Source organism: Mercenaria mercenaria, chromosome 4, assembly GCF_021730395.1.
Source record: "Mercenaria mercenaria strain notata chromosome 4, MADL_Memer_1, whole genome shotgun sequence".
Classification (NCBI taxonomy): Eukaryota; Metazoa; Mollusca; class Bivalvia; order Venerida; family Veneridae; genus Mercenaria; species Mercenaria mercenaria.
Genome location: NC_069364.1, coordinates 1,065,394 through 1,090,499, shown reverse-complemented (window position 1 = coordinate 1,090,499; position 25,106 = coordinate 1,065,394). Strand labels below are relative to the sequence as shown.

The following is a 25,106-nucleotide window of genomic DNA, read 5'->3' as shown; positions in this document are numbered from 1 at the left end:
AACACGATCATAATAGCTCGGTTGGTCGCTTACTATAACACGATCATAATAGCTCGGTTGGTCGCCTACTATAACACAATCATAATAGCTCGGTTGGTCGCCTACTATAACACGATCATAATAGCTCGGTTAGTTGCATACTATAACAAGATCGTAATAGCTCGGTTTGTCGCCTACTATAACACGATCATAATAACTCGGTTGGTCGCCTACTATTACATGATCGTAACAGATCAGTTGGTCGCTTACTATAACCAATCACAATAGCTCGGTTGGTCGCTTACTATAGCCGATCATAATCGCTCGGTTAGTCGCCTACTATAACACGATCATTATCGCTCAGTTGGCCGCCTTCTGTAGCACGATCATAATAGTTCGGTTGGTCGCCTACTGTAGACAATCATAATAGCTCGGTAGGTCGCCTATTATAGCACGATCATAACAGCTCGGTTGGTTGCCTATTATAGCATGATTATAGTAGTTCAGCTGGCTATCTTAGGACAAGGTAAGGTAATGATAGATAGGTATTATCATGCTCCTTTTGCACTCAATAACATAGATATTGTGGTAAAGTTAACAGTCTTTAAATTAATGCAGCAGTTCTATTTTTTAACAAAATGCTAACATAAAATGTAAGTTGATATTTCAGATACTATGATTATATTTCTGTCCACGCTCGATACTATAGCTAAAACATATGTGGTAAATTATATTGAAAAAAAACATTACCACTATGACAGACATTGATATAATGTTATTATAGTCCAATTACCCAACTGATGCATGAACACAAAAATACTGTAACTTTGTACTGTTCACTGATCCGTTTATAGTAACATCTGTCGAATACATGGTAGAAATTCCTGGGAGAATCGGCGACTTAGTAACTGGTCCAATGGTTATGATGTTTTTCAATTCACTTGTGGTCTCAACATCTATATTTGGGTTAGAACTGCAGTGGGAAAATGTTGATTGATAGTATTCAAATTATTCTGAAACGAATCTTTATACATTATATATTTACTAACTGAATACAGTCTTTAAAAATCTGTTTTAAGAAGTTATTTGTCTTACTAGTAAATGCATTTTACACATTATGTACTTCAGCTTTGAAATAAATGATCAATTCTACCTTATTACCTATATTAGTTCCAAAAAAGCTCAATTCATATAAAAAAATGTCAACCGTCTACGTTCTTTGAATAAACAATTATTAGTCTAAATGCCATGGTATACACAGCTAAATGCACTGTATTGTCAATGATCATTAGTTTTCATTTTTGCTATTACCTGTAACTTTTCTGGGAAAAACAAAATATCATATCATTGTAGTAAAACTATTCATTCAAACTTTCAACTTTCTTATATAGTTTTCTGATATTGGTATTATAGTTGTTGTCATCTACATATTTTGCACTTATAATCACCTATTGGTAAAGTCTTTTTACCTATTAAGATGTATACTTTAAGTCATTTTTATATTTTACTGCATTTCAATAATTTGTTGTAGATATACTTAAGAAATAATATATTTCATTTAGTGATTTGTCGCTGAATAAATCATTGTTTGGAGCTCAGATGCGAAGGAGATAATAATACGCATCTGAACGAGAAACAACGATATATTCAAGAGCAAATCACTAAATGAGATATATTATTTCGATTCTAACACGTTATCAAAGATATTTTTTTATTATTATTATACCTAACTTATATAGCACTCTTTTCATACAAAATATGTACGTTTAAAAGTGCTTTACAAAAACATAAAGAACAGATACATACACATACATACATGAAAATATATCGGTAAAAGATTGAAATGAATAGTAATTAAAACAAGATCATCCATAAATTATGTTCAACGTTAAATTACATTACGGGACCAATCCCTTTCTAAACACAAAACAAACCTTTCATGGTTTTTTGTTTAACGCCATTTTCAACAATATTTCAGATTTTGTTATTTATTTATAACATATGTGAATGTGATTTGGTTTAACGCCATTTTCAACAGTATTTCAGATTTTGTTATTTATCTATCACATATGTGAAAGAGATGCGTTTTCAAAGATTATTTTTAAATGCGGACAGTGAGCTTGAATCTCTGATGCTTGCTGGGAGGGCATTCCAAAGCTTTGGAGCTGCATGCTTGAAACTTCTGTCACCATACTTTACTGTTCGACACCTCAGTACAACCAAAGACACCAGGCCATTTGCCGACCTTAAGTCTCTACGAGGCTTGTACATGTCCAGCATATCGACAATGTACTTAGGAGATTTATTGTGCATGGCTTTGTATGTAAGTGTCAAGATTTTGAACTCATTGCGGTGCTGAACCGGAAGCCAATGCAACTTCTTCAAGACCGACATGATGTGTTCGTATCTTGCAGTCCTGGTTATGATGCGGGCCGCTGTATTTTGTATACATTGAAGATTTTGCAGTGAGTCTTTGGAAATTCCATAATGCAGCGAGTTACAGTAGTCTGCTTTCGATGTAACCAGAGAGTTCACAAGAGACTTGGTAGCATCAGCTGTGATATACTGCCTGATGTGGCCAATTTGCCGAAGTTGTGCGTAACTAGCTCTACACAGAGTGTTAACATGCTGTGTCATGACCATGTTTGAGTCCATTCTAGCACCGAGATTCTTCACACAAATTGAGGGATTAATCTGAGAGTGTCCTACTTTCACGCAGATATCTTCGGGTATTTTTGTGTGATTTGTGTGAAACAAAATGACCTCAGTTTTGTCAGTATTGAGCTTCAGCATGTTCTGATGCATCCAAGAGACTATGTCGTTGAGACAGATTTCAATCCGAGACAGGGCTTCGTGGTGGTGGGAAATATTTTTTGGCTTAAACGATAAGTATAATTGTGAGTCATCGGCATAAAAGTGATGATTCAGTCCATGGCTTCTGCAGATTGAACCAACGGGTTTTGTGTACATGATGTAGTTTTTCGGTCCTAGGACAGATCTTGTGGTACACTGTATTTCATATAGACTGGAGTAGATAGTTTGCCATTTACTGAGACTGTTTGGTAGCGTTTGGTAGGATGTTTAAGTACATCCTTGACGAAATTCATTAAACACTTGCCCGTTTTCAGTTGGTTTCTTTTCCAGCGCGCCGCTATGCCGTTTGACGCTATGACGTAATAATTGTGACGTCAGAACAGTGAATTGTTGTATAATAATTCACTGTTTTTAGCCTTCTTTGTTTAATAGGAAAACGAATCGGATCGTGTTAGAATTTTTCTTTAATCATACGTACTTCAAGTAAAAAATAACGATGCTTTAAAAAAAAAATCAAACGCTTTCTCGTATATATTTAGGGTTGTTGTTAAAAAAAATAGTTTTATTTTAATTGCTTATGTTTTCATTTTACAATCAATGCAAAGGCGCCCGCCCGCTTAGCTCAGTAGGGACAGCGTTGGTCGACGGATCGCGGGGTCGTGAGTTCAATCCCCGGGCGGGGAGTATGTTCTCCGTGAGGATTTGATAAAAGGCATTGTGAATGAAATCATTCGTCCTCCACCTCTGATAAGTCATGTGGGGAAGTTGGAAGTTACTTGCGGAGAACAGGTTTGTGCTGGTACAAAATCCATGAAGACTGGTTAGGTTAACTGCCCGCCGTTACATGACTTAAATACTGTTGAAAAACGGCATTAAACCCAAAACAAACAACACAATCAATGCGACACATTAGAAGTACAAATCTCTGTATTGTATATTTACGTTTTGCAGACCATAGGTTAGATTGTTTTCCTTGTCTTGAAATACAGTTATCATTATTATCACTTTTATCATCATCATCATTATTATTATTATGGTATACGGCAATGTTATGAAAAAATTAATTTTACCCAGATGCCACAGCCAGATAAATTCTTGTTTTACACGAGGATATGGTATCCCCCTGCGTATAACATATAATCTTACTTCCATCATTTGCTGAGGGAGAAATGATTTTCACTCCGGTCTGAAAAAAATCATAACCTAAAATATATATTTTTATCGTATTTTTATTCAGTAATAACGTAAATTTAAGTATTTCAGAGCTATGGTATTTGCAATATGTATTTTCTTTAATATACAGTAAAGGTTTTCATTTTCCAGCCTTAATATATAACTTAATGCCTCGGTAGACTTACAAACTTTATTTTACATTTTTGCTTTAAATTAAGATCATGCTTTCGATGTAAATGAAAGATGCATTTACTTACAACGGCTCCTGATATGTCACATGTTCCTAGAAAAAAGTAGTATTTTGAGTATACTTTTGCAGAATCTCCATTCTTAGTTTTGGTTAAAAGTGATTATTTAAGAAATAATATATCTCATTTAGTGGTTTGTCGCTGAATAAATCATTGTTTGGAGTTCAGATGCGAAGGAATTATATCACGAGGGCGCAGCCCGAGTGATATAATGATACGCATCTGAACGACAATGATTTATTCAGGAGCAAATCACTAAATGAGATATATTATTTCGATTCTAACACGTTACCAAGGACTTTAAAGTATATCCTTGACGGCATTCATTAAATATTTGCCTGTTTTTAATCGGTTTCTTTTCCAGCGCGCCGCTATGCCGTTTGACGCTATGACGTAATAACTGTGACGTCAGAACAGTGAATTGTTGTATAATAATTCACTGTTTTCAGCCTTCGTTGTTTAATAGGAAAATGAATCGGATCGTGTTAGAATATAAAACTATGCATATAACACTTATATTGTAGGGATAACGCATGTGTTTTCGTGTTACAACATCTGCAGAATCCCTAGGGATCGGTAAGTGCCAGAGCCCGAGGGTACAAACGTATCCCGAGGGATTCTGAAGACGTTATGAGACGAAATGAACATGTGCTAATGCTAATCTAGCATAAAGTGTATAAAAACTGATAAATACTGTTCCTCAACGTCATTTACTTTTCATGAAACGCGCGTGAACATCTGCCATGTCTTTTTTCACTTTGATGTCATTTCCTTTTCACTTTCTTTTTTTGGGAAGCGCGAGCGCGAGAATCTCTCTGTTAACACACATTTTCTCTCCTGTTGATAAAATGTGTAAAAAGATCCTTTGGAAAACACCCCCAAAATGTGACAAGAACAACAGTTTTATGCTAGAATAGATGGAAAATGCACTTATTATTATAAAACGGTGCATATAAAAATTATACTAAATGAAAAATGCACAAGTTCTCTATTTATTTTCTCTATTTCATTTACAAGCTAAAATATAATAATAAAAATACATGTTTACAACTCAATATAAGTTACAAAAAATAGACGTACCTATATAATTAAAGAATAACTAATAAGCATTATATAAGATAAGATATCAAGTACTGATAAATTCCCCCTTTTAAAACTGTACTCAAAATTATAGTGATTTTGTAACTAAAGACTGCCTAAGCTTCACTGAATCACCTAGTATTTACTAAAAAAACTGCTATAGCTACTACGGTTGATACTGCTATTACTACTGTTTATATATAAAGTCAGTTTTATATACTAGTGACAACAATTTAGATAATGATGATTTAGACAGCATTACCAGTTTCACAGTTGTTTCCACTAAATCCGAAAGGACACGAGCAAATGCCTCCTTGCAAACATACTCCCCAACCTTGACAGAGGTTTGGGCTACAGCCGGCTGAAATATGATGGGTCATATCTAAAATGTTTTTAAGAGTTACATATGTGTTCATACGTTACTTATCGACAAATAATAAGGATGGGTCAGAATAATATTTAAAATGCTTTTGAAGAGTTACAAATGTGTTCATATGTTTCTTATCGACAAAAGGTAATTTGAATTTGAAGGAATCGTGTCTTGGTGATATGAAACAGGCAAATACTAACATCTTTGCTTTAGTAGTATTTAGTAGCCCATACTGAAACGCCCTAGATATCTTTTGGGTTATCCTCACACGTTTAGAAAATTATGTCGTATCGTAAGTAACATTATTAAATTTCAACAAAGTCGATTTATGCAATTATAACATTTTATTACCTCTGTCCATTTGTAAAAAGCACAAAAGTATACATAAATGTTAAAAATTTAACAAACTTGTCAAGATTTTGAAACATTAAGATTTTAACAAACTAGGCAAGATATTGAAATATTTTGGTATATACAGTAGATTTCCTCCTAACGGGCACGCCAAAACAACGGGCACGCCGAAATTGCGGCCACTATTTCAAAGTACAAAATAAATTTGTTCTTTATTCATTATAAATATTGACCAGTACAGCGGGCACGATGCTAATGCGGCATTGTGGTTACTTTTTGTAGAACAAATTGCTTATTTACTATGTGCTAACTGACCATAATTACGGGCAGACAAAAAGATGGACCCATACATTTTGGTATATACAATGTATTGTAGAATATGAAACCACATTTGATTTTTTGTCTAAGACTCGAGAGAGTGATTTTCCTGCCTTATGACGAAATTTGTTCTTTTGTTAATTACATACATCTCTTTGCATTTGTGTGACATTTTGAAATTGAGTGGTATCAAAGTAGTTTTCAATTTCGTTTAAAACTGTAATATGTTATTTAGGATACATTTTTTTAATCATGATAGAAACTTCATAAATATACTTTATCACATACTCGTTTTTATTCTTCATTAAGTAAAATCCGGACCGGAAACTGTAATATTTTCCAAATTGACGTCTAAATTTCATATAGCAAGCTGACATCATTTCAATAAATTCAGGCTACAGAACAAAATCTTAATAGTAGAATTTCATGAAGCAGAGAACACCCCAAATACAGTCATAGAACCATGTGTCGCAAATAAGGCCAACAACAAAACAAAACTGAACGGAAATATATAGCAGACGGGTTGCTTCAAAAAGCCAAGTACATTTTAATTCTATGCAAAATACAATAACGGGTAATGGGTACATAAAAGAAAAGGGGTGTTGAGGAAATTGGAAAAAGCAATGATGAATATTAAACAGGGAAAGCCACGCTCCAAAAACAGTCTTTGCCCAACACACACACAAACACGCACGCACGCACGCAAAAACAAACAGAGCGAGAGCAAACAAGCAAGAAAAGACAACACAAGGGGCACCACCCAGGGATGGCTGGCGGCGAAAGTTATTGTAGGCACCTAATCTTATTCATAGTAAAAGGAGAGGGACGTAAGTACAAGGAGACGATGGGGGTGAGAGTTAGGGGAAGGAAGCACCAACAATAAAGACTATATGCGTAACGTGAAATACGAAACAATAAAAAAAAAACAATAAAAATAGGAGCACCGCACTGGAACAGTCAGTAACATGAAAAAAGGAAAACTGAGGATTTTAACGCGCTTAGGGCACGCAAACCTCGCACTTACCCTATTTTTCAACAAATTAGACAAGACAGTGCAAACAAGTGAATGAAGTATTACTGTGCAATACAAAGTCCCCTACTGGAAGGCACCTAATTGTTTCTACCGCAGTATAACATACATTGTAATGAACTGATATATGTCAATGATGTATAAACAATATTGTACTATATATACAATATGTTATAACAAAACACTTGGATTAAAATTTGCATACATAAAAACCTACAGTTGCTTTCATATTGAATTATTTGGCCAATTATAAAAATGTTATCATATAAGTTATCTATCGTAACAATGAAGGGAAATTAATAAAAAAAAAACTATTATAAGTCTACAAAAAACTCTTTACCAGGTAGAGATAAGTCAAAATATATCTGAAAATTCAATGTAACATGAATGTTGTACCACAGAAAAGTGGCCTCGATTTTCCCTTCGGCCAGTAATAAAAAAGTAACAATATAATCTATTTATAGCAACAACAAGGGGGGGGGTAATTCTTAAAACAAGGGTGCCTTATGGCGATGAACATTTGTGCCAAGTTACATCAAAATCCGTCTATGCATTAAGAAGAAATGCTCTGGACAAAGTCATTCTTAAATTTAACCTTTGACCTCTAAATATGACCTTGACCTTAGACCTAGGGACCTGGTTCTTGCGCTTGACAATCCGTCTCATAGTGGTGAATATTTGTGCCAAGTTTTATCAAAGTCCCTCCATGCATGAAGAAGAAATGCTCCGGACAAAGTCATTTTTGTACCTGCCTTTTGGCCTCTAAATGTGACCTTGACCTTAGACCCAGTGCCCGGGTTTTGCGCATGATATGTTGTCTCATCCAGGGGAATATTTGTGCCAACTGATATTTAAATCCTGTCCTGCACGACAAAGTTATAGACCAGACAGGAAAATATCCTATTGTCCTTTAATCTCTAAATGTGACCTTGACCTTTAAGCTAGGGTTCTGGGTGTTGCGCATGGTACGTTGTCTCATCATGGGGAACATTTATGCCAAGTAATATTGTAATCTCTTGATGGATGACAGAGTTCTGGACCGGACAGGAAAAAAAGCCCTATTGACGTTTGACCACCAATTGTGACCTTGACCTTTGAGGTAGGGGTCTGGGTTTTGCGCACGACAAGTTGTCTCATCATTGGGAACATTTGTGCCAAGTGATATTAAAATCCTTTTTTCATGGATGGGAGAGTTATGGACCGGACAGGAAAAAAAGCCCTGCTGACCTTTGACCCCCAATTGTGACCGTGACCTTTAAGCCAGTGGTCCGGGTTTTGCGCATGACACATCGTCTCATCATGGGGAACATTTGTGCCAAGTGATATTAAAATCCCTTAATGAATGACTGAGTTATGGACCGGACACAAAACAGACCCTGTTCATGTCATGTTAATATTTGACTGCTAAGTGTGACCTTGACCTTTGAGCTAGGGGTCTGAAAGTTGTGCATGACACATCGTCTTATTATGAGATACATTTTTGCCAAGTAATATTAAAATCCCTTCATGGATGAGAGACTTATGGACCGAACAGGAAAAAAAGCCCTGTTGACATCTGACCTCCAATTGTGACCTTGACCTTTAAGCTAGGGATTCGAGTCTTGTGCATGACACGTCGTCTTATCATGGGGAACATTTGTGCCAAGTAATATTAAAATCCCTTCATAGATGACAGAGTTATGGACCGGACACGATATTGCGGACGGACGGAATGACAGAATGACGGAAAAGCGCATTCCTATAGTTCCCGAAACTGGTTTTCAACCAGTAGGGGACTAATAAAATAACTCCCCGCTGTGAAAGGCCAAAATACCAGATGATATAAAGTGATAAAGAAAAAGTGGAAAACCACACTACATACATTATTCTGATGTACATCAAAACATCAATAAAGGCTTCAACTACGCAAAAAATGAGATCCAGTTTAGAGTCGATTCATTCTTCAGTTAAAGCCGTATAATGCTTTTGTTGATAATATGGCTGTCACCGTTTTCGTAGTGAACATCAAATATAGAGAATAATAGGTTAGTGCCGTAGATGAGAAAGTTTATCTGGCGAGGCGGAGGAGGTTATCGGGTGTGCCGAAGGCGAACCTGATAACGTCCGGAGCCGAGCCAGATAAACTTTCTCCATCTTAGGCACTAACCTATTATTCTATTTATCTTGTCATTACTTCATTTTCCGATATTTGGCCATTTATTTTACAAAAATAAGTGTGCGACAACCGCTTTAATGACGTCATATTCGTAATGACGTGACTTATATAATGACGTGATTACCAGCAAAATCGCAATAACTTCTTCGTTTTTGAATAAAAACTCATTATTTGACCACTCATTAGAGATGGTACCTACCCAAATAAATCAAAGGGGGACAACTCTGAAATGATCAATAAACTGAAGCCAACATCAAACATTGATCAAAAGTGAAAGAAAAATCAGATAGGTCCTTTTTCAAACAACTTATCAGGCAGACAAAATATGACCTACATTTGTTTAAATCCCTTTGTATTCAATATACAATATGCACGCTTTTCTCATGACTTACACTGACAGTTATTTTGTAAGTTGTAGTGAGGCCCTGAAAGAAAGTTTAGTAATGCATGAAGATTATATAGAATAATGCATACATTCCTTTGAAGAAAATTAACGACATTAAGAAACGTTATTAAGTTTTGATCTTTTAGCCAAAGTTGTTTATTTATTGTTCTCAATGGTGATACATTGGTTTACACAACACTTATATATCAAAATGTAAAATGCATATATCCAATAATGAGAAATAACAAAAAAAGTTAAATTGGTAACACAAAAATTCATTGTCGTCAAATATAGTTACAATGTTTTAAGGTAGTGGTTGTAATTACTACATGTTAGGTAGCTGACAGGTAATGACTCTATGTAATGTAATTTAAGCAATTCTCAATTTAAACATTCTCTGGAGGGAACTAGCACAATCATTTGCTTTACTTGAAAAACGAATAAATGCTGAAAAAGCGTATGGAGATTACTCTATTTGATCATTTTCGTTACAGGTCAACTACCCTAAACAAACTAAAAGGTGTTTTATTTATTGTTGAAAACAAAGTAATCGGATAATTTCAGATATCAACATTAATTTAAAACTTATATTGTTTACACAACTTGAAAAAAGGTTTTGTTGGGGCCTCTCATTTACAAATATATCAACAATTATCACCTGAATTGAGTGCATTCATGAGTGGAAAATATTGATGGTAAAATGGTGTAGGGGTTTGTTTACAATATAAAATCTTTAATAACTTCTTTAAGGTACATTTTTGGTATGGTTTTGGTAAGCTTATAATAAAGAGCATGTCATTCTCTTTCACTCAGAAATTTTTCAAGCGTTTTAGACTCTTGGCTAGTCTTGGAATTTGACTTTATTAAAAAACAAAAGGAAGTTCAGTATAGGCTCTTTCAAAATATTGAAAGCAGAGTAAACTTACCTTATACTCTATTGAATTTATTTAGCTGTGGGAGATTTTGATATAGACTATAATTGGGGAAGTCCTAAAATCTTTGAAAAACGGTCAATACAAGAGTTGTCCATTTTGCTTCAGATATTTTGAGAAAGTCATTTTTTAGATATCAAATATTTCTATTTTTGACATGGAGAAGAGGAAAACCATAAATATATTTAGAAAATTGGTGCACTTAGCTATCATTTCACTCTAAAAAAAAACCTATAAAGATGAATTTGAATTTTTTAGGTACCATCTCTACACTCATTTTCTTAGTTCAGACATTTCCAACACAATGATGATGGTTTCGTTGCAAAATTTCTTATGACAACAATATCGATCAATAGGTCACATGATCAACTGACCATATATCACTGGTCACATGATCAACTGACGGTATATCAAGAAAGATATACGGCAACTGATATCGGGTCGAAAATACTGCAAGTGACAGGATAAATTATAATCAATTGTTAAATTATATTTCTGATCAATATTTTTCATAATATTTGTCAAGGGTTTGAATTTGATTATCACAGTAGAAGTTTTATTGAATCCATTGTTTTTGTTTACCTCCTTTTATTGTTATAACTGTACAAGATCATATGCATTATTAAAAAGATTGTTATTCATTACATCTATTTTGGACATTTGTTTCGTCTACTTTTTACGAAAATTTAAAGCCGTATGGAACTTTAAAAGATTCATGTAGTACTTTCCTATTTAAGTGAAGTTTAGACGTCTTATTCAACTGTTTTGCATATTTTAGAGAAATGTCCCCTTAAACAGTGCATTATTGCAAAATATTCGCTGGTGTTTATTTTCACTCACAGAAATTAGTATCAATACAATACCTGCGGGGCAACTCATGATTCCAGAAGATTGTGTTGAGCACTTATCTAAAATAGCAAACAATATTTTCAACGGAGTCTATTAAAAGAAATTCATTATTATTGACATCAGAGTTTCTCCAGCAGCATTTTGTGTTACTATTCTGTCAAAGTTACCCTAGAATACCGTTACCAGATTCGCAGCCAGTCAACGGGCAGTCAAAAAATCTGAATATATTGATTGTCTTACCGATTCTACGATTTTAGTATAAACGTTTTCATTTATCTATGAATTTTGTTAAATGTAATTGAATGAAAAAATAGAATTTGTCAAAGAGCAACGATAAACACTAACAACTATCCTAACATAAAGAGAAAAATGTATGTAAGTCTTACCATTTTCACAGTATGTCCCATCGTAACGAGAGAAACATTCACAGTCAAACCCATTAAGGTACATTCTATAGCCAAAATATCGACATTTTAGTGCTTGTCTTTACAACCATTTTGCGAATTTTTACTGAAGAATTACATATTTTGATGAATGAAATGCCTATTGAAAATGATTTAGCTCTCGTTTGAAGTATATATCTTGAAAAACAAATGCCAATTTGTACCCGAAAATCCGGACAGAAGACAGAAAAAAATATTTTTAGGCGGTCATATTTTTTCAAAATCGACAGCTGCTACATTCAAGCATTATTCTGCCTAAAATTGTGACCAAAAGTACCTAGATAATATATCTACTTCCTGCGAGCAATCAATTTTTAAATAAATTTGATGAAAGTGCCTTTTAAAGTCGATAATTTCAGAAAATTTTTTTATTTTCTCTTTTTTTCATGCAGACATCATCTTTTCACAACTAATTGAGATAAACATGCGTACCTATGACAAAAATCCATAATATCATTACAAGGGCAATACACATAAAAGTCAGATGTGTCAATTTTATTTTTAGAAACGGTTGCAGTCACAAAGTAATTGACAGAGTAAAATGTAAATTTCAGCATATTTTTTTCACACAAAAATGTGTTAGTGCGTAGAAATGTGATCAGGCTGAGCACATGGCCTTATGGATTTCATGATTTTCGGCGCTTAACGTGAAAACAGTTAAAGCACAGGATTCACAAACATTAACTTTATGCTTAAATCTATATGCGATACATTATGCATATAATTATAATTCACGATAATATCGCATATGGAAGTAACTGGAATAAATTTGGACTATTTCCTTCAGAAGTTTACAGGACTGTCCTGTCAAAAGACCTCGCTCGTGTTTACATGTTTTGACAGGTCGAGTTGTTCTGGGACTAGGAACAATGGTAAGTGCAAAGTTATATAGATTTATATAAATTAATTATTTTTGCAACGAGTTCAAAGTAAGGTTGATTATCAGTCGACTCTATTTCAAGATCTGAGAATGATTTGCCTATTTTTGGGCGGAGAACATAGCATATGCATGCTTGTATCACTGCCACCATAGATTATCATTAGATCCACTGGTAGATATACAACAAATCATTCTCAGATCTTGAAATAGAGTCGATGCAGAATTAACGCATGGTTTCATAGATAGTGAATCGATCAGAATAGACAGAATAGATCATTGTCGAAGAAAAAAAACGTTGATGTACTTTTTGCATTCGAATTGACATAATTTGAACATATAGACTCTGCATTTATGCCATAAAATATGTCTGATCGGACGTGCTGAATCATCTGGCAAAAACCATCAATATTTTTAAAGTAACATTAATTAGAATCAAGGTCTACTGTGCATTTAATCCGTCATGTGTTTGTTTCAGATGAATGAATACCTGCACCATGGAAACAATGTCATTTGCAAACTTTTTGAACCTGTACTGGGCGTTCACATTGACATTTCTTGTTCAACAGGAATACATGATGTCGACCAACAGTACAGCTAGGTGAATGTCAATGTTCTATATATATTCTACAATAGTTTCGTAAAAAAAAAGAACAATGTCTATAAGTAAGCCAAAGAAAGGACACCTCTGCATAGCTGACAAGGTCAAGGGTCTGAATGAAGCATGATCATGCACCAAAATATCAACAAATTTATACATTTATACATACAGTAGGCCTATATTACAGCAAAATGTGATTAATAAATAGTATCATTGATCTAATTATTTATTTTACATGGCATGCATGAATTGTTCAACTTCATAAATCAACTGTGCTGTAGACCTACAGAATCAACATTAAGAAATTAAGCTACATGAGTAGTTTTAAGATACATTAATCCACACTTGTCAAGATTCCATATATAATGCTGATTTCCTTATATGGGTGGTTTTCAAAATAATGAAGTTTTTCTTCTTTTTCACCTTACTTTAATTCAGTTCAGTTTTAAAATGTGTTTTGGGGCAAATCATATCCAAATCAATGTATTCAAGAAATGTGTGCAATTTCAGATGAATGGCTCAAGCATTTTTAAAGTTATGTTAAATCATATAGCTAATTTTGTCCCCTCTGCACCAAAAGTGTGACATTTTGCATGAAGGTTTCAACTGTGCATTACAGATTTACTTTTTCAAACCAAACTTAATTGTTACAGCTTTGGCTTTTCTTAAATGAAATCTAAACTCTGCACATTTAAAACAAAATACTTCTTTTCATTAACTACATTTTATTCTTACCAATAGTTCATGTCTTGTGATGGAAGCCCCTTCAAAAAAAATAGTGATACATTTAAAAGTTGAACACTACAATTTCATAACCCCATTACTTTTCTTAAGTAATAATGTTTTTCTAAGATCTTTATCCTTACAGCTTTGAAGACACCTTATGATTTTATTGTTTTATAAATCAACTTTTTCAGGATCTTCATATATGTGTATACACCCAAAAATGTCCCTTGTAAGTATTCTTTAAATAAAATGGGTTTTTACTTTATTTCCCTCTAAATGGAAGTTACAATGGTTACAAAAGCAGCTTTCAGCTTCACATATTAAGCCAAAGTGATGTCCCCTGTGCACCTTTTTTTGACATTCATCAGTTATCATAGCATTTATACTGTAATATGTTGTGGCAGTTCTATATTCTTAGCAGTGTGTAAGTTAAATGCAGGCATTACTTGATAATTAAGCATTATATAAGAATCCCAGGACAATTTAAATTTTATTTTTTGCATTTTTCTCAAGTTTTCAGGTTTAAAAGGGGAAACATCAATTTTAATTAAAGTTTACCTACATATGTAAATATTCAGTAGCTAGTATTGTGTAGTTGAAAGAATTTTACTTACTATGAACATATTCCATGAATATATATTTTGCTGCCATTTGTCCCCTGTGCATCTTCTTAAAATTAGTAGCATTATAAAGATGTATGAATTTTACCATTCCATTTTACCATGCATGGTATTTTGTCATTTTTCTACTCTGAATAAGCAGTGCATGTAAACTAAATGATTTCAATGTGTTAATTGTGTTTAAAGTTGCTTATTTTTCATTTAAAGCATTACATGTTGCTGAATTTTCATGTTTGTGTTGCGAAAATTTTCAGTTTTATAGTTATTTTGTGGAATAAAGTAATTGTTCAATAGTCTTTTGTCTTAAGATGATCACCATTAATCTTGTTTTGAACAGAAAAAATAATACTTAATGAATATTACACTGATTTTTAGTATGTGTCCCCTGTGCATCTCTTAAAAATCACCAGACATTTTTGAAATTTGGAATGTGGTTTATAAACCTGCAAAATGTGAGAAAAAAAAAAGTTTTATAATAATATGTTAATTATTTTTCATTCAGCAACAACTTTTCTAGGTAAAATTTTATTTTTATGTCAGAGTTTGGCAGAAAGGGTGATTTTAAAAACCAAAGTCCACAAACATTTATTAAATAAGTTTCAAACTATACACAAACACCTATTCATATATGTTGAAAAACATTTACTGTTATACATATTTCCTTGTCATAAAACACTGCAATATTTTTCACCCATCTTACTGGAAATTCTCTGAATTTATGAACTGAAGGCTGTTCAAAATATTATCTGATTGGTATTTCTCAACACTTTCCCAAAATTGTATATTTCCTTGAAATTTGAATTATTTGCTATCATAAAAAATAGGTGACCACCAAAAGAAATAGGTTTGAATTTCCAACCCTTATGTCACACTTTTGCTTCATTATTTTGAAAACCACCAATATGTTTCCTCATAGTTTTTTTTTATACTATACTATACTTATTTCAGATGAAGATATAAATTTATTCAAAGAAATAATGGGACAATGAATGCTAAATTTGCCAAGAAGAAGACTGCCAATTTACACACCATTTTATACAGGTAGGTGTTTAAAAGTGTTTTGAAAATAGATATGGCATTCAGCATTTATTTTACAAACTATAATAACTGATTTTAGAATTATGTACATTGTACATTTAAATTGTTTTTAATGTGAAGTGTCAGAAATTTATAGAGAAATCACAGTTAATTGTGAAAGAAAAATTGATGTATATATAAATGTACATGTTGAGCTTTTTTTAGTTACAGTATGATATGGTGAACAAAATGCCTCAATGCAGCCAGTTCTGGAGCTTTGGCTAGACTATGAACAGTAGACATCAAAAGGTAATTTTTTATGTAATTACTATTTATCAGTTCAAATGAAACTTGGTACATCAGCATAAAGTGGACAGGCACATATTGTCAGGACTATCAAATTTGATTATTTGTTTCTTCAGTTATTATGTCATTTTCTTTTTCAAATTGTCATATCATAGCTTCCTTCATACCTTTTGCATTAAAACTCTCTTTCTGCAGATTCCATCATATTGAAATGGATCATGGTATACTTCATGGCCAAGCAGCAGAATTATACACACTATTATAATTATAGTGGATTTTACGTCCGATGACAGTTTTCTAAAGTTATGGTCCTTTTAGAACCTTGAATTAAATGAAAGAGTTACAGTTTCTTTTCTTTTGTTCTTTATGTACTCAGCTCCTCCCCCACTTTCTATCCAATGCCCTTGAAACTTGTAATACACTTTTACCTTAAATGTAAATTAAGGCCTTTATCTATTTCAGCCTAAAATTTAAATTTGGATTGTTATGCCCCTTTTTATATTATAAGAATTATATTTCATCTCCCCCTACAGTTTTCATACTGTGTCACAGTTGATATGAAATTATCAACATGAAGTAGGCATGCACATATTGCAAGACTTCATTTCAGGTTACTTTTTATTGAGTGATGTCCTTTAAAATATCACAAATACACTTGTACATTGTGTATGCCTACTCACAGTTTCAAACAATTCATAAGAAATTTAGTATACATTATGGACATGAAGTGATCATGTGCCTATATATAGTGTTAGTTGAAAATGGAATGCATGAAGACATACAGACAAATATATATCATCTGTTTGAATTCAAAGCTGTATTTCTTTATTACTTGTGTAAGGTACTGTTTTTCCACTTCTTAATGACATTTTCTTGATAATGTCTGTCAGACTGATAATATTATAATTGTAAGATTTTACATTCTAAAATTTTGTGTTTTATGAACATATAAAACATGTTAAGTTTATACTAGTGTGAAAATGGCTAAATTTTTCCATTTCAGATGATCATCTGAAGGGCCACAATTGTTTAAAGCACTGGTCAACAAAAACTGAACTATTTGATGGATCATACATCTGCAGAATGTACTACCATATTTCCAGAATCAGAGGAAATAGAAATATCAACTATTAGAGAGAAAGAAAAGTATGCATCATGTATGAAGAACTGCCTAAGAATAATTTGCAAATACATTGAAATCTAACAATTGCTAATTGCATAAGGAAGTTAAGAAAGTGTACTCTTCTGGAAAATATGTGTCCAGTGCAACAGTTCTTTTCCAATTTTGTGAGCATAATTCTGAATAAAAATTGCAACATGGCTACAGGGATGATACAAAAGGTTTAATCTTATTTCCAAACACATTGGGGGAATCAGAGAAGAAATATCAAGAATTAGGGAAAAAGAAATAATTGTCATGAATGAAGAACTTGCTTTTTATTAATTTACAAAATACTTTTTATCCTCACAACTGTTAATGATATTATGAATATGGAAGTTAAAAGTGTGGACTTTGATTAATCTTCAACTTCTCTGAGCATAGTTCTTCATAAAAATTGTAACTTTATAAAATAGTCGTGTAGAAAAAGTGTAAGACTTTCATACTTGTTTTATAGAAAATGTTTCTGGATGTTTCAATGTAAGTTTGCTAGACCCAGACCACTAGCTCCTAAGTCAAGGTTGCACTTAGATGTCAAAGGTTAAAAGGGCCTGTTTCTGTCTGGTCAATAACTGCCATACATAAAGGGATTTTGGAATTATTCGGCATAAATGTTCACCATAAAGAGACAACGTGTTATGCGCAAGACCAAAACCCTTGCTCCAAGGTCAAGGTCACACTTAGAGGTCAAAGGTTAATAGAGTTTTTAGCTCGACTATTCGAAGAATAAGTAGAGCTATCCTACTCACGTCGGCGTCGGCGTCACACCTTGGGTTAAGTTTTTCGTACCAGTCCACATTTTGACAAAGTCTTTTGAGATAAAGCTTTGAAACTTTCAACACTTGTTTACCATCATCATGGCCAGTTATAGGCAAGAGCACATAACTCAATCAAGGATTTTGGCTGAATTATGGCCCCTTTTGACTAAGAAATCATGGTTAAGTTTTTCGTACCAGTTCATATTTTGACAAAGTCTTTTGAGATAAAGCTTTGAAACTTTCAATATTTGTTTACCATCACCATGTCCAGTTATAGGCAAGAGCACATAACTCCATCAAGGATTTTGGCTGAATTATGGCCCTTTTTGACTTAGAAATCTGTGTTAATATTTCATACTGGTACATATTTTGACAGTCTTTTGAGATAAAGCTTTGAAACTTTCAATACCTGTTTACCATCACCATGTTCAGTTATAGGCAAGAGTACATAACTCCATCAAGGATTTTGGCTGAATTATGGCCCCTTTTGACTTAGAAATCATGGTTAAGTTTTTCGTACTAGTTCATATTTTGACAAAGTCTTTTGAGATAAAGCTTTGAAACTTTCAATACTTGTTTACCATCACCATGTCCAGTTATAGGCAAGAGCACATAACTCCATCAAGGATTTTGGCTGAATTATGGCCCTTTTTGACTTAGAAATCTGTGTTAATATTTCGTACCAGTTCATATTTTGACAAATTCTTTTGAGATAAAGCTTTGAAACTTCCAACACCTGTTTACCATCACCATGTCCAGTTATAGGCAAGAGTACATAAATCCATCAAGGATTTTGGCTGAATTATGGCCCCTTTTGACTTAGTAATCTTGGTTAAGTTTTTCGTACTAGTTCTTATTTTTTGTAAGTGTTTGACATATGGCTTTGAAACTTTTATCACTTGTTTAGTATAATAGTCCCCTATCTGTAGGAAAAGAGAACATAACTCTGTCATCTATTTTGGCTGAATTATGGTCCTTTGGATTTTGAAATTGGTTCTGTTTTCATACAAGTCCATGTTTTGTCAAAACTATTTGACATATGGCTTTAAACTTTGAACACTTGTTTATCATTATGATTTCCATCTGTAGGCAAGAGTACATAACTATTTTGACTGAATTATGGCCCTTTTTGGACTTTGAAATTGGCTCATATATTGCCATTTAGTGCAAGACTTATCGAAATCAAAGTAATACAGGAACATTGTTTGTCTAATCTATTTATTTCTTTTGTCTGAATATCCGTGGAAATATTTTGACCCCATTCTTCAATCAGTTCTTTGAATAGTCGAGCGCGCTGTCATCAGACAGCTCTTGTTTTGGTGTCTGGTCAATTACTCTGCGATCCATGAAGGGACTTTTAGATAACTTGGCACAAATGTTCAGCATAATGAAACCAGGTGTCATGCCCAAGACCAAGACCCCTAGCTCGAAGGTCACACTTGGAGGCCAAAGGTCAGATACAAAAATGACTTTGTCCGTAGCATTTCTTGTTCATGCATAGAGGGATTTTGATGTACAATGGCAAAAATGTTCATCATCATGAGATGATGTGTGATGAGTAAGAACCAGGCCCCTAATCCTTTGCTGTTACTATAAATAGCTATTACTGTAAACTTCTATTCTATTAACCCTTATCATGCTGAACATGATTTATTCTGTCTTTGCGACCAGTGTAGATCATGATCAGCCTGCACATCCATGCAGTCTGATGATGATCAGCACTGTTCGCCATTCAGTCAGTATATTTTTGGTAAGCATCCCGTTTAACAGTTAATGGTACTGTCCAAATTGAAAAATGGACAAGTTCATTATAGAAATTCAGCAGGGTAAGGGTTAAATTTAGCCCTAGGAGAAAATTGGGACTACTTTTCTGTAGTACAACACGCATGTTACATCCAATTTTTGATGTATTTTGAGGTAAGGCTGCCTGATAAGTACTTTTGTGTGGACTTAGATTTTTTTCAGATTAACTTCTCTTTGTTATCACTATAAACAGTATATAGAAAACTTTTTATAATTGACCATAGGGAGAAATCAAGACCATTTTTAGCTCCACTATTAGGAGAATAGGGGGTCATACTACTCGCCCCGGCGTCGGCGTTACCCTTCTTGGTTAAAGTTTTTCGGAAACCTTTGTTTTTCTGTCATGTCTTTGTTACTATTGCTTGTATCTTACTGTAACTTCACATAAACATTGTCCAGTATACAAACAATATATGTGTAGGGGCTGAGCCCATTATACCCAAGGTCAAGGACACCAAGGTATTATACTTAGATTATTTTTAAGGTTAAGTTTTTCAGCAACCTTTGTTTTTCTGTCATATCTTTGTTACTATCGCTTATATCTTACTGTAACTTCACATAAACATTGTCCAGTATACAAACAAAGTATGTGTAGGGGCTGAGCCCATTATACCCAAGGTCAAGGTCACCAAGGTGTTATACTTAGGTTATTTTTAAGGTTAAAGTCTTTCGGCAACCTTTGTTTTTCTGTCATATCTTTGTTAATATTGCTTATATCTTACTGTAACTTCACATAAACATTGTCCAGTATACAAACAAAGTTTGTATAGGGGCTGAGCCTATTATACCCAAGGTCAAGGTCACCAAGGTGTTATACTTAGGTTATTTTTAAGGTTAAAGTTTTTCGGCAACCTTTTTTTTTCTGTCATATCTTTGTTACTGTTGCTTATATCTTACTGTAAATTTACATAAACATTGTCCAGTATACAAACAAAGTATGTGCAGGGCTGGGCCCATTATACCAAAGGTCAAGGTCACCAAGGTCTTACACTTAGGTTATTTTTAACAACCTTTGTTTTTCTATCATATCTTTGTTACTTTTGCTTATATCATACTGTAAGTTCAACTTTGTCCAGCATACAAACAAATTATGTGTAAGGGCTGGGCCCATTATACCCAAGGTCAAGGTCACCAAGGAGTTATACATAGAATTATTTTCATGTTATTTTTTCCGAAAGTTTTGTTTATAGACATATCTTTGGTATTTTAAAAGATAATGACTTGAAATCAAAAGTATTTGTTTATGATCATCTGCATGTGCGGCTACATACCCCATAACTCTAATTGTGTTTTTGATAGAATTATGCCCCTTTTGTACTTAAACTTTTTTGCAATATTCGTTCTCTGAATAGTACTTTAATGCAATATAAGATAAAGACCTGAAACTTTAAATGTATCTTTATCATCATCATCTGCATGTGTGGTAACAATCCCCATAACTCTGATTTGTATTTTTGACCAAATTTTGCCCCTTTCATACTTAAATGTTTTACGAACTTTGTTTTCTGGACATAAATTTGGTGCTATATAAGATAATGACTTGAAACTCAAAATATATCTTTATCATCATCATCTGCATGTGTTGTAACAATCCTAATAACTCAGATTTGTGTATTTGATGGAATTATGCCCCTTGGTGTATCTTCCTTTTAAAGTAGAGGTCTCTTATTCAGACATATATTCATTTTACTGTCATATCCCCGAATAGTGGAGCGCGATGTCACACGGACGGCTCTTGTTCTGTGTTACTTTCAAATTTTAGGTGTATTTTAAGGTACCTCTTCTGGTAAGGAGTTTTTTGTAGACTTAAAAAATAAAAACTTACTTCCCTTTGTTGCTACTATATAAAACGATTATTCTTGAAACTTTTTACGCTGGTTGTTAGAATTGGATATGTCACTGTTTTGGCTTTCTGTCTACCCAAACTTATAGTTTTGTACAGAAAATGTTTTATTATATCATCTTTCTGACGAGCATATATTTAACATCCTGGCACTCTTGTTTTATTTTGTTCATGCCAAGATGCTGTATTGGCATACAGTATGTATGATGAAAATGTCCTTAGGCAGGGGACGTTGCTAACTCTGTTACAAATTCTTGTTGTTGTTTTTTTCTGGAGTTGTTGCCTTATTTGATCTTGAACTAATTCATCACATCGTGAACTCGTGAACTTAAGTCGAACAAATCCATCCAACTGAATTGAAACTAGGTATACATCAGAAGCATGAAATGAATATGTACATGCTGCCCTGACTTTTATGATCGATTATTTTGTCTGGAGTTGTGGCCCTTCTTTAACGACGGATGACAACTACATTGTAGTTTCCTTCTCTTCATTTCAAATAAAACTTGTTAAGCATCATAAACATTATGTAGACATGCGCATTTGTTTCTTGTTCAGTTGTTTAACTTCTATATATTTTTCTTTAATAACATTATTGACCCGTCGTTATTATAAGTTATTGAATGAAACATTTTTGTCGACATCATTCTAGTTCGCTTTGCAACCTTCGTGAAGGAATATTGTCAAACTATACCGTAAAAGAGGAAGAGTTTGCTTCCTTTTGTAGCACAACTGTCTATGCATTATTGTGCCTTGCTCATATACATAACACTTTTATTTGTGTGAACATGCATGAATTTGTTATACTGCAAAATAAAACAGTCATCATTGATTACTTTACTTGTCGTCACTTTCATCCTTTTTGTCGTAAATAGCACAGTCATACACAGAAGATGCTGTATACTAAACATATTTTCTCAAAATTTAGACCAAATATTCTATCAGATGCCACCATTACATAACTATATTTCAAATTTTTGCAGGGGGAGAACACCCTGTCTCCTACTCACGCTGGGAGCTATGTGTCTCGCTGGTGACACATTCTTTCTAAACTGTTGCCTCGCTGCATCAAATAAAGGCATTTCTGGATCCGGACTAGCCTGGGAAGCCGTTGACAATAATTGTCAAAAGAAATCTTACCTACATTAAAGATCCAACTTAAATTGTGCCAATTAATGTTAATTGGCGTTCATCCGAGTTTCTGATATTGTCAATTTGCAGGTAGAAAAATAGTTAGAAATTGTCAGACTGGATTCCCTGGCTAGATCCGGACCTGCCCTTAAGTATGATAAATGCCCTTTTAAAGGGCGATGTCGGAAGAGGGATCTAGCAAAGTTTTACAACATTTAAGCTTATCAACGACGTCGGCAGAGGTTATGAAGTTTGTTCTGTTTTCAGGCTTAAGATGCAAAGGGATACTTAAACTCCAAAACGAAAGCCGTTTTTGTACAATAAAACTCCATCAAGTTTGGGAAAAAATAGTTCAAATCGTTATGAATTTTGTACAGTAATCATTTCTGCGTACAGACTGAAGTATTACCATTAGTGGATTCATAGCGGAGGTCGTGGGGGGAGGGGGGGGGGGGGGGTCACCGGGGCGCTCCCGCCCCTAAAATCGCCGGAGCATAGGTAATTTGTCTTATGTTCTGGGTAAAATAATTGCAAAAATACATTTTTTCTCGCTCGCTACGCTTTGATACATAATTTGTCTTTTATTCTGACTGAAGAATATGAAATATGCATTTTTTTCTCGCTCGCTACGCTCGCACTATTGATTAATCTTTTGTTCCGGCTGAAAAATATGCATATTTTTTCTCGCTTGCTACGCTCGAAAACTTAATTTGTTTTCTGTTCTGGGTTAAACATAAAAAATGCATTTTTATCTCTATCTCACAGGTAATTTGTCTTACTTGTTTTTTTTTTATTGATGGAAAAAATGCATTTTTTTCTCGCTTGCTATGCTGGCACATTTAAAATCTGACAGTTTGCATGAGCTCCAAAAAACCTTTTTATTTTAGTCCTAGATAAACCCTCTCCATGAAAATCCTCAAAAAACGAACGGCTAAGAAATTCCGAGATACTCGCGCAAGAATAAGTCTGACAATTCATAAGACGTGACTATAATTAGCATGTTATTTGTGTTGATTTTGTCACAAAACCTGTCCTTTGTCAATAACAAATAAAGTACCCCAGAACGCCCAGAATGCACCAAATGGATCCATTATTTTCGTAGTTTTCCGGGGAATCATGTCCCCGGACCCCACTATTTGCTCTAGTCTTCAAATATTTTACGCCCCCTCTTACACCAAATACTGTACCCGCCCCTGAGGTAGTCAATTTTTTTAAAAAACGTTATGGATGTAAGAATCTTTTTTACAAAGTTTGGAACGATAACGCTTTTATCATATTAAGTAGACCATTTAAAAAAATGTTGGATAGTTCAATGAATCAGATATTCTAGATTTCATTTTAGGTTGTAGAATATTTGAAAAAAAAAATATTGATTATTCTTCGAATACTTTTTGACTGTACTATTAGAATAGTGTTTATTGGATCTATAAATCTGCCGAGAATGATAATCGGGATAAAAGAACTCTCCCTTCAGGTAAACGGCGTGAAGAACTATCCTTTATTATATTGGCGGGAATCGAGCACGTTTTCACCGTGCAATATTAGTATTTATAGTAACAAAAAAGTAGTCCGTCATGTCAACAAAACACGATGAAAACAATCGTCTGAAGCATTTTAAAGTATATTTTCAGTCGTAAATTGTCAGCCTTTTAGAAAAAGTTTGGGTAATTTAAAGGGTGGCAGGAACTAGATACATGTCTTGTCTGTCTATTAATACATTTTAAATGGACTCCGCTTGTATTTTGAAGCAACCCTTGATTTTGAAAAAACATGACCAATTTTGTTATCAAATTCGTCGTCGTACGACTTATGAAAGAGTCGTAGTCGTAGTTTGATTATCTAGTCGTATACTTCGTTCCAAGACGAATCTATTGGTGTATACTTTTTATGACTTTTGTCCAGTAACAAACCCGCCAATCTTAATTATTTAGACCCAATATTTTTCCGATAGAATGAACCTTAACCTTGTCCTTACAGCTCCCACGTCCGCTGCATGCATTAGCGTGACAATCGTCAATGTCTGTGGAATAAAACTTTGAAATTACAAATACAACGTTTTTTAATTTAGTCGTGAAAGAAAATTATACTGACTTTGTCGATGTGTTTGATGTAAAGTTCACAACCCTGCTTAAGTAAAC

At 33.8% G+C, this 25,106-nt stretch overlaps 1 protein-coding gene and 2 long non-coding RNA genes across 3 annotated transcripts in view; 2 read left to right on the top strand and 1 right to left on the bottom strand.

Annotated features, from left to right (window-relative positions):
* The window catches only part of LOC128556100 (fibropellin-1-like), a 31,411-nt gene extending 25,737 nt beyond the window's left edge, over positions 1-5,674 (bottom strand). Inside the window, exons 1-4 of the mRNA XM_053540004.1 lie at positions 5,557-5,674; positions 4,224-4,249; positions 3,864-3,979; positions 773-952 (exon numbers count right to left, since the gene is read on the bottom strand). Of these exons, the coding sequence (XP_053395979.1) occupies positions 773-952; positions 3,864-3,979; positions 4,224-4,249; positions 5,557-5,674 (440 nt within the window). The remainder of the gene's footprint in view (positions 1-772; positions 953-3,863; positions 3,980-4,223; positions 4,250-5,556) is intronic.
* A 6,895-nt stretch (positions 5,675-12,569) lies between these two features.
* On the top strand, positions 12,570-17,455 carry LOC123527307 (uncharacterized). Its single transcript, XR_008370426.1, has 5 exons — positions 12,570-12,999; positions 13,483-13,605; positions 15,900-15,992; positions 16,194-16,277; positions 17,278-17,455. It is a non-coding gene; the product is annotated as an uncharacterized LOC123527307 (long non-coding RNA).
* Positions 17,456-20,690: 3,235 nt separating this feature from the next.
* Positions 20,691-22,669, top strand: LOC128556144 (uncharacterized). The gene is made up of 2 exons (XR_008370427.1): positions 20,691-20,815; positions 20,990-22,669. It is a non-coding gene; the product is annotated as an uncharacterized LOC128556144 (long non-coding RNA).
* Positions 22,670-25,106: the final 2,437 nt, after the last annotated feature.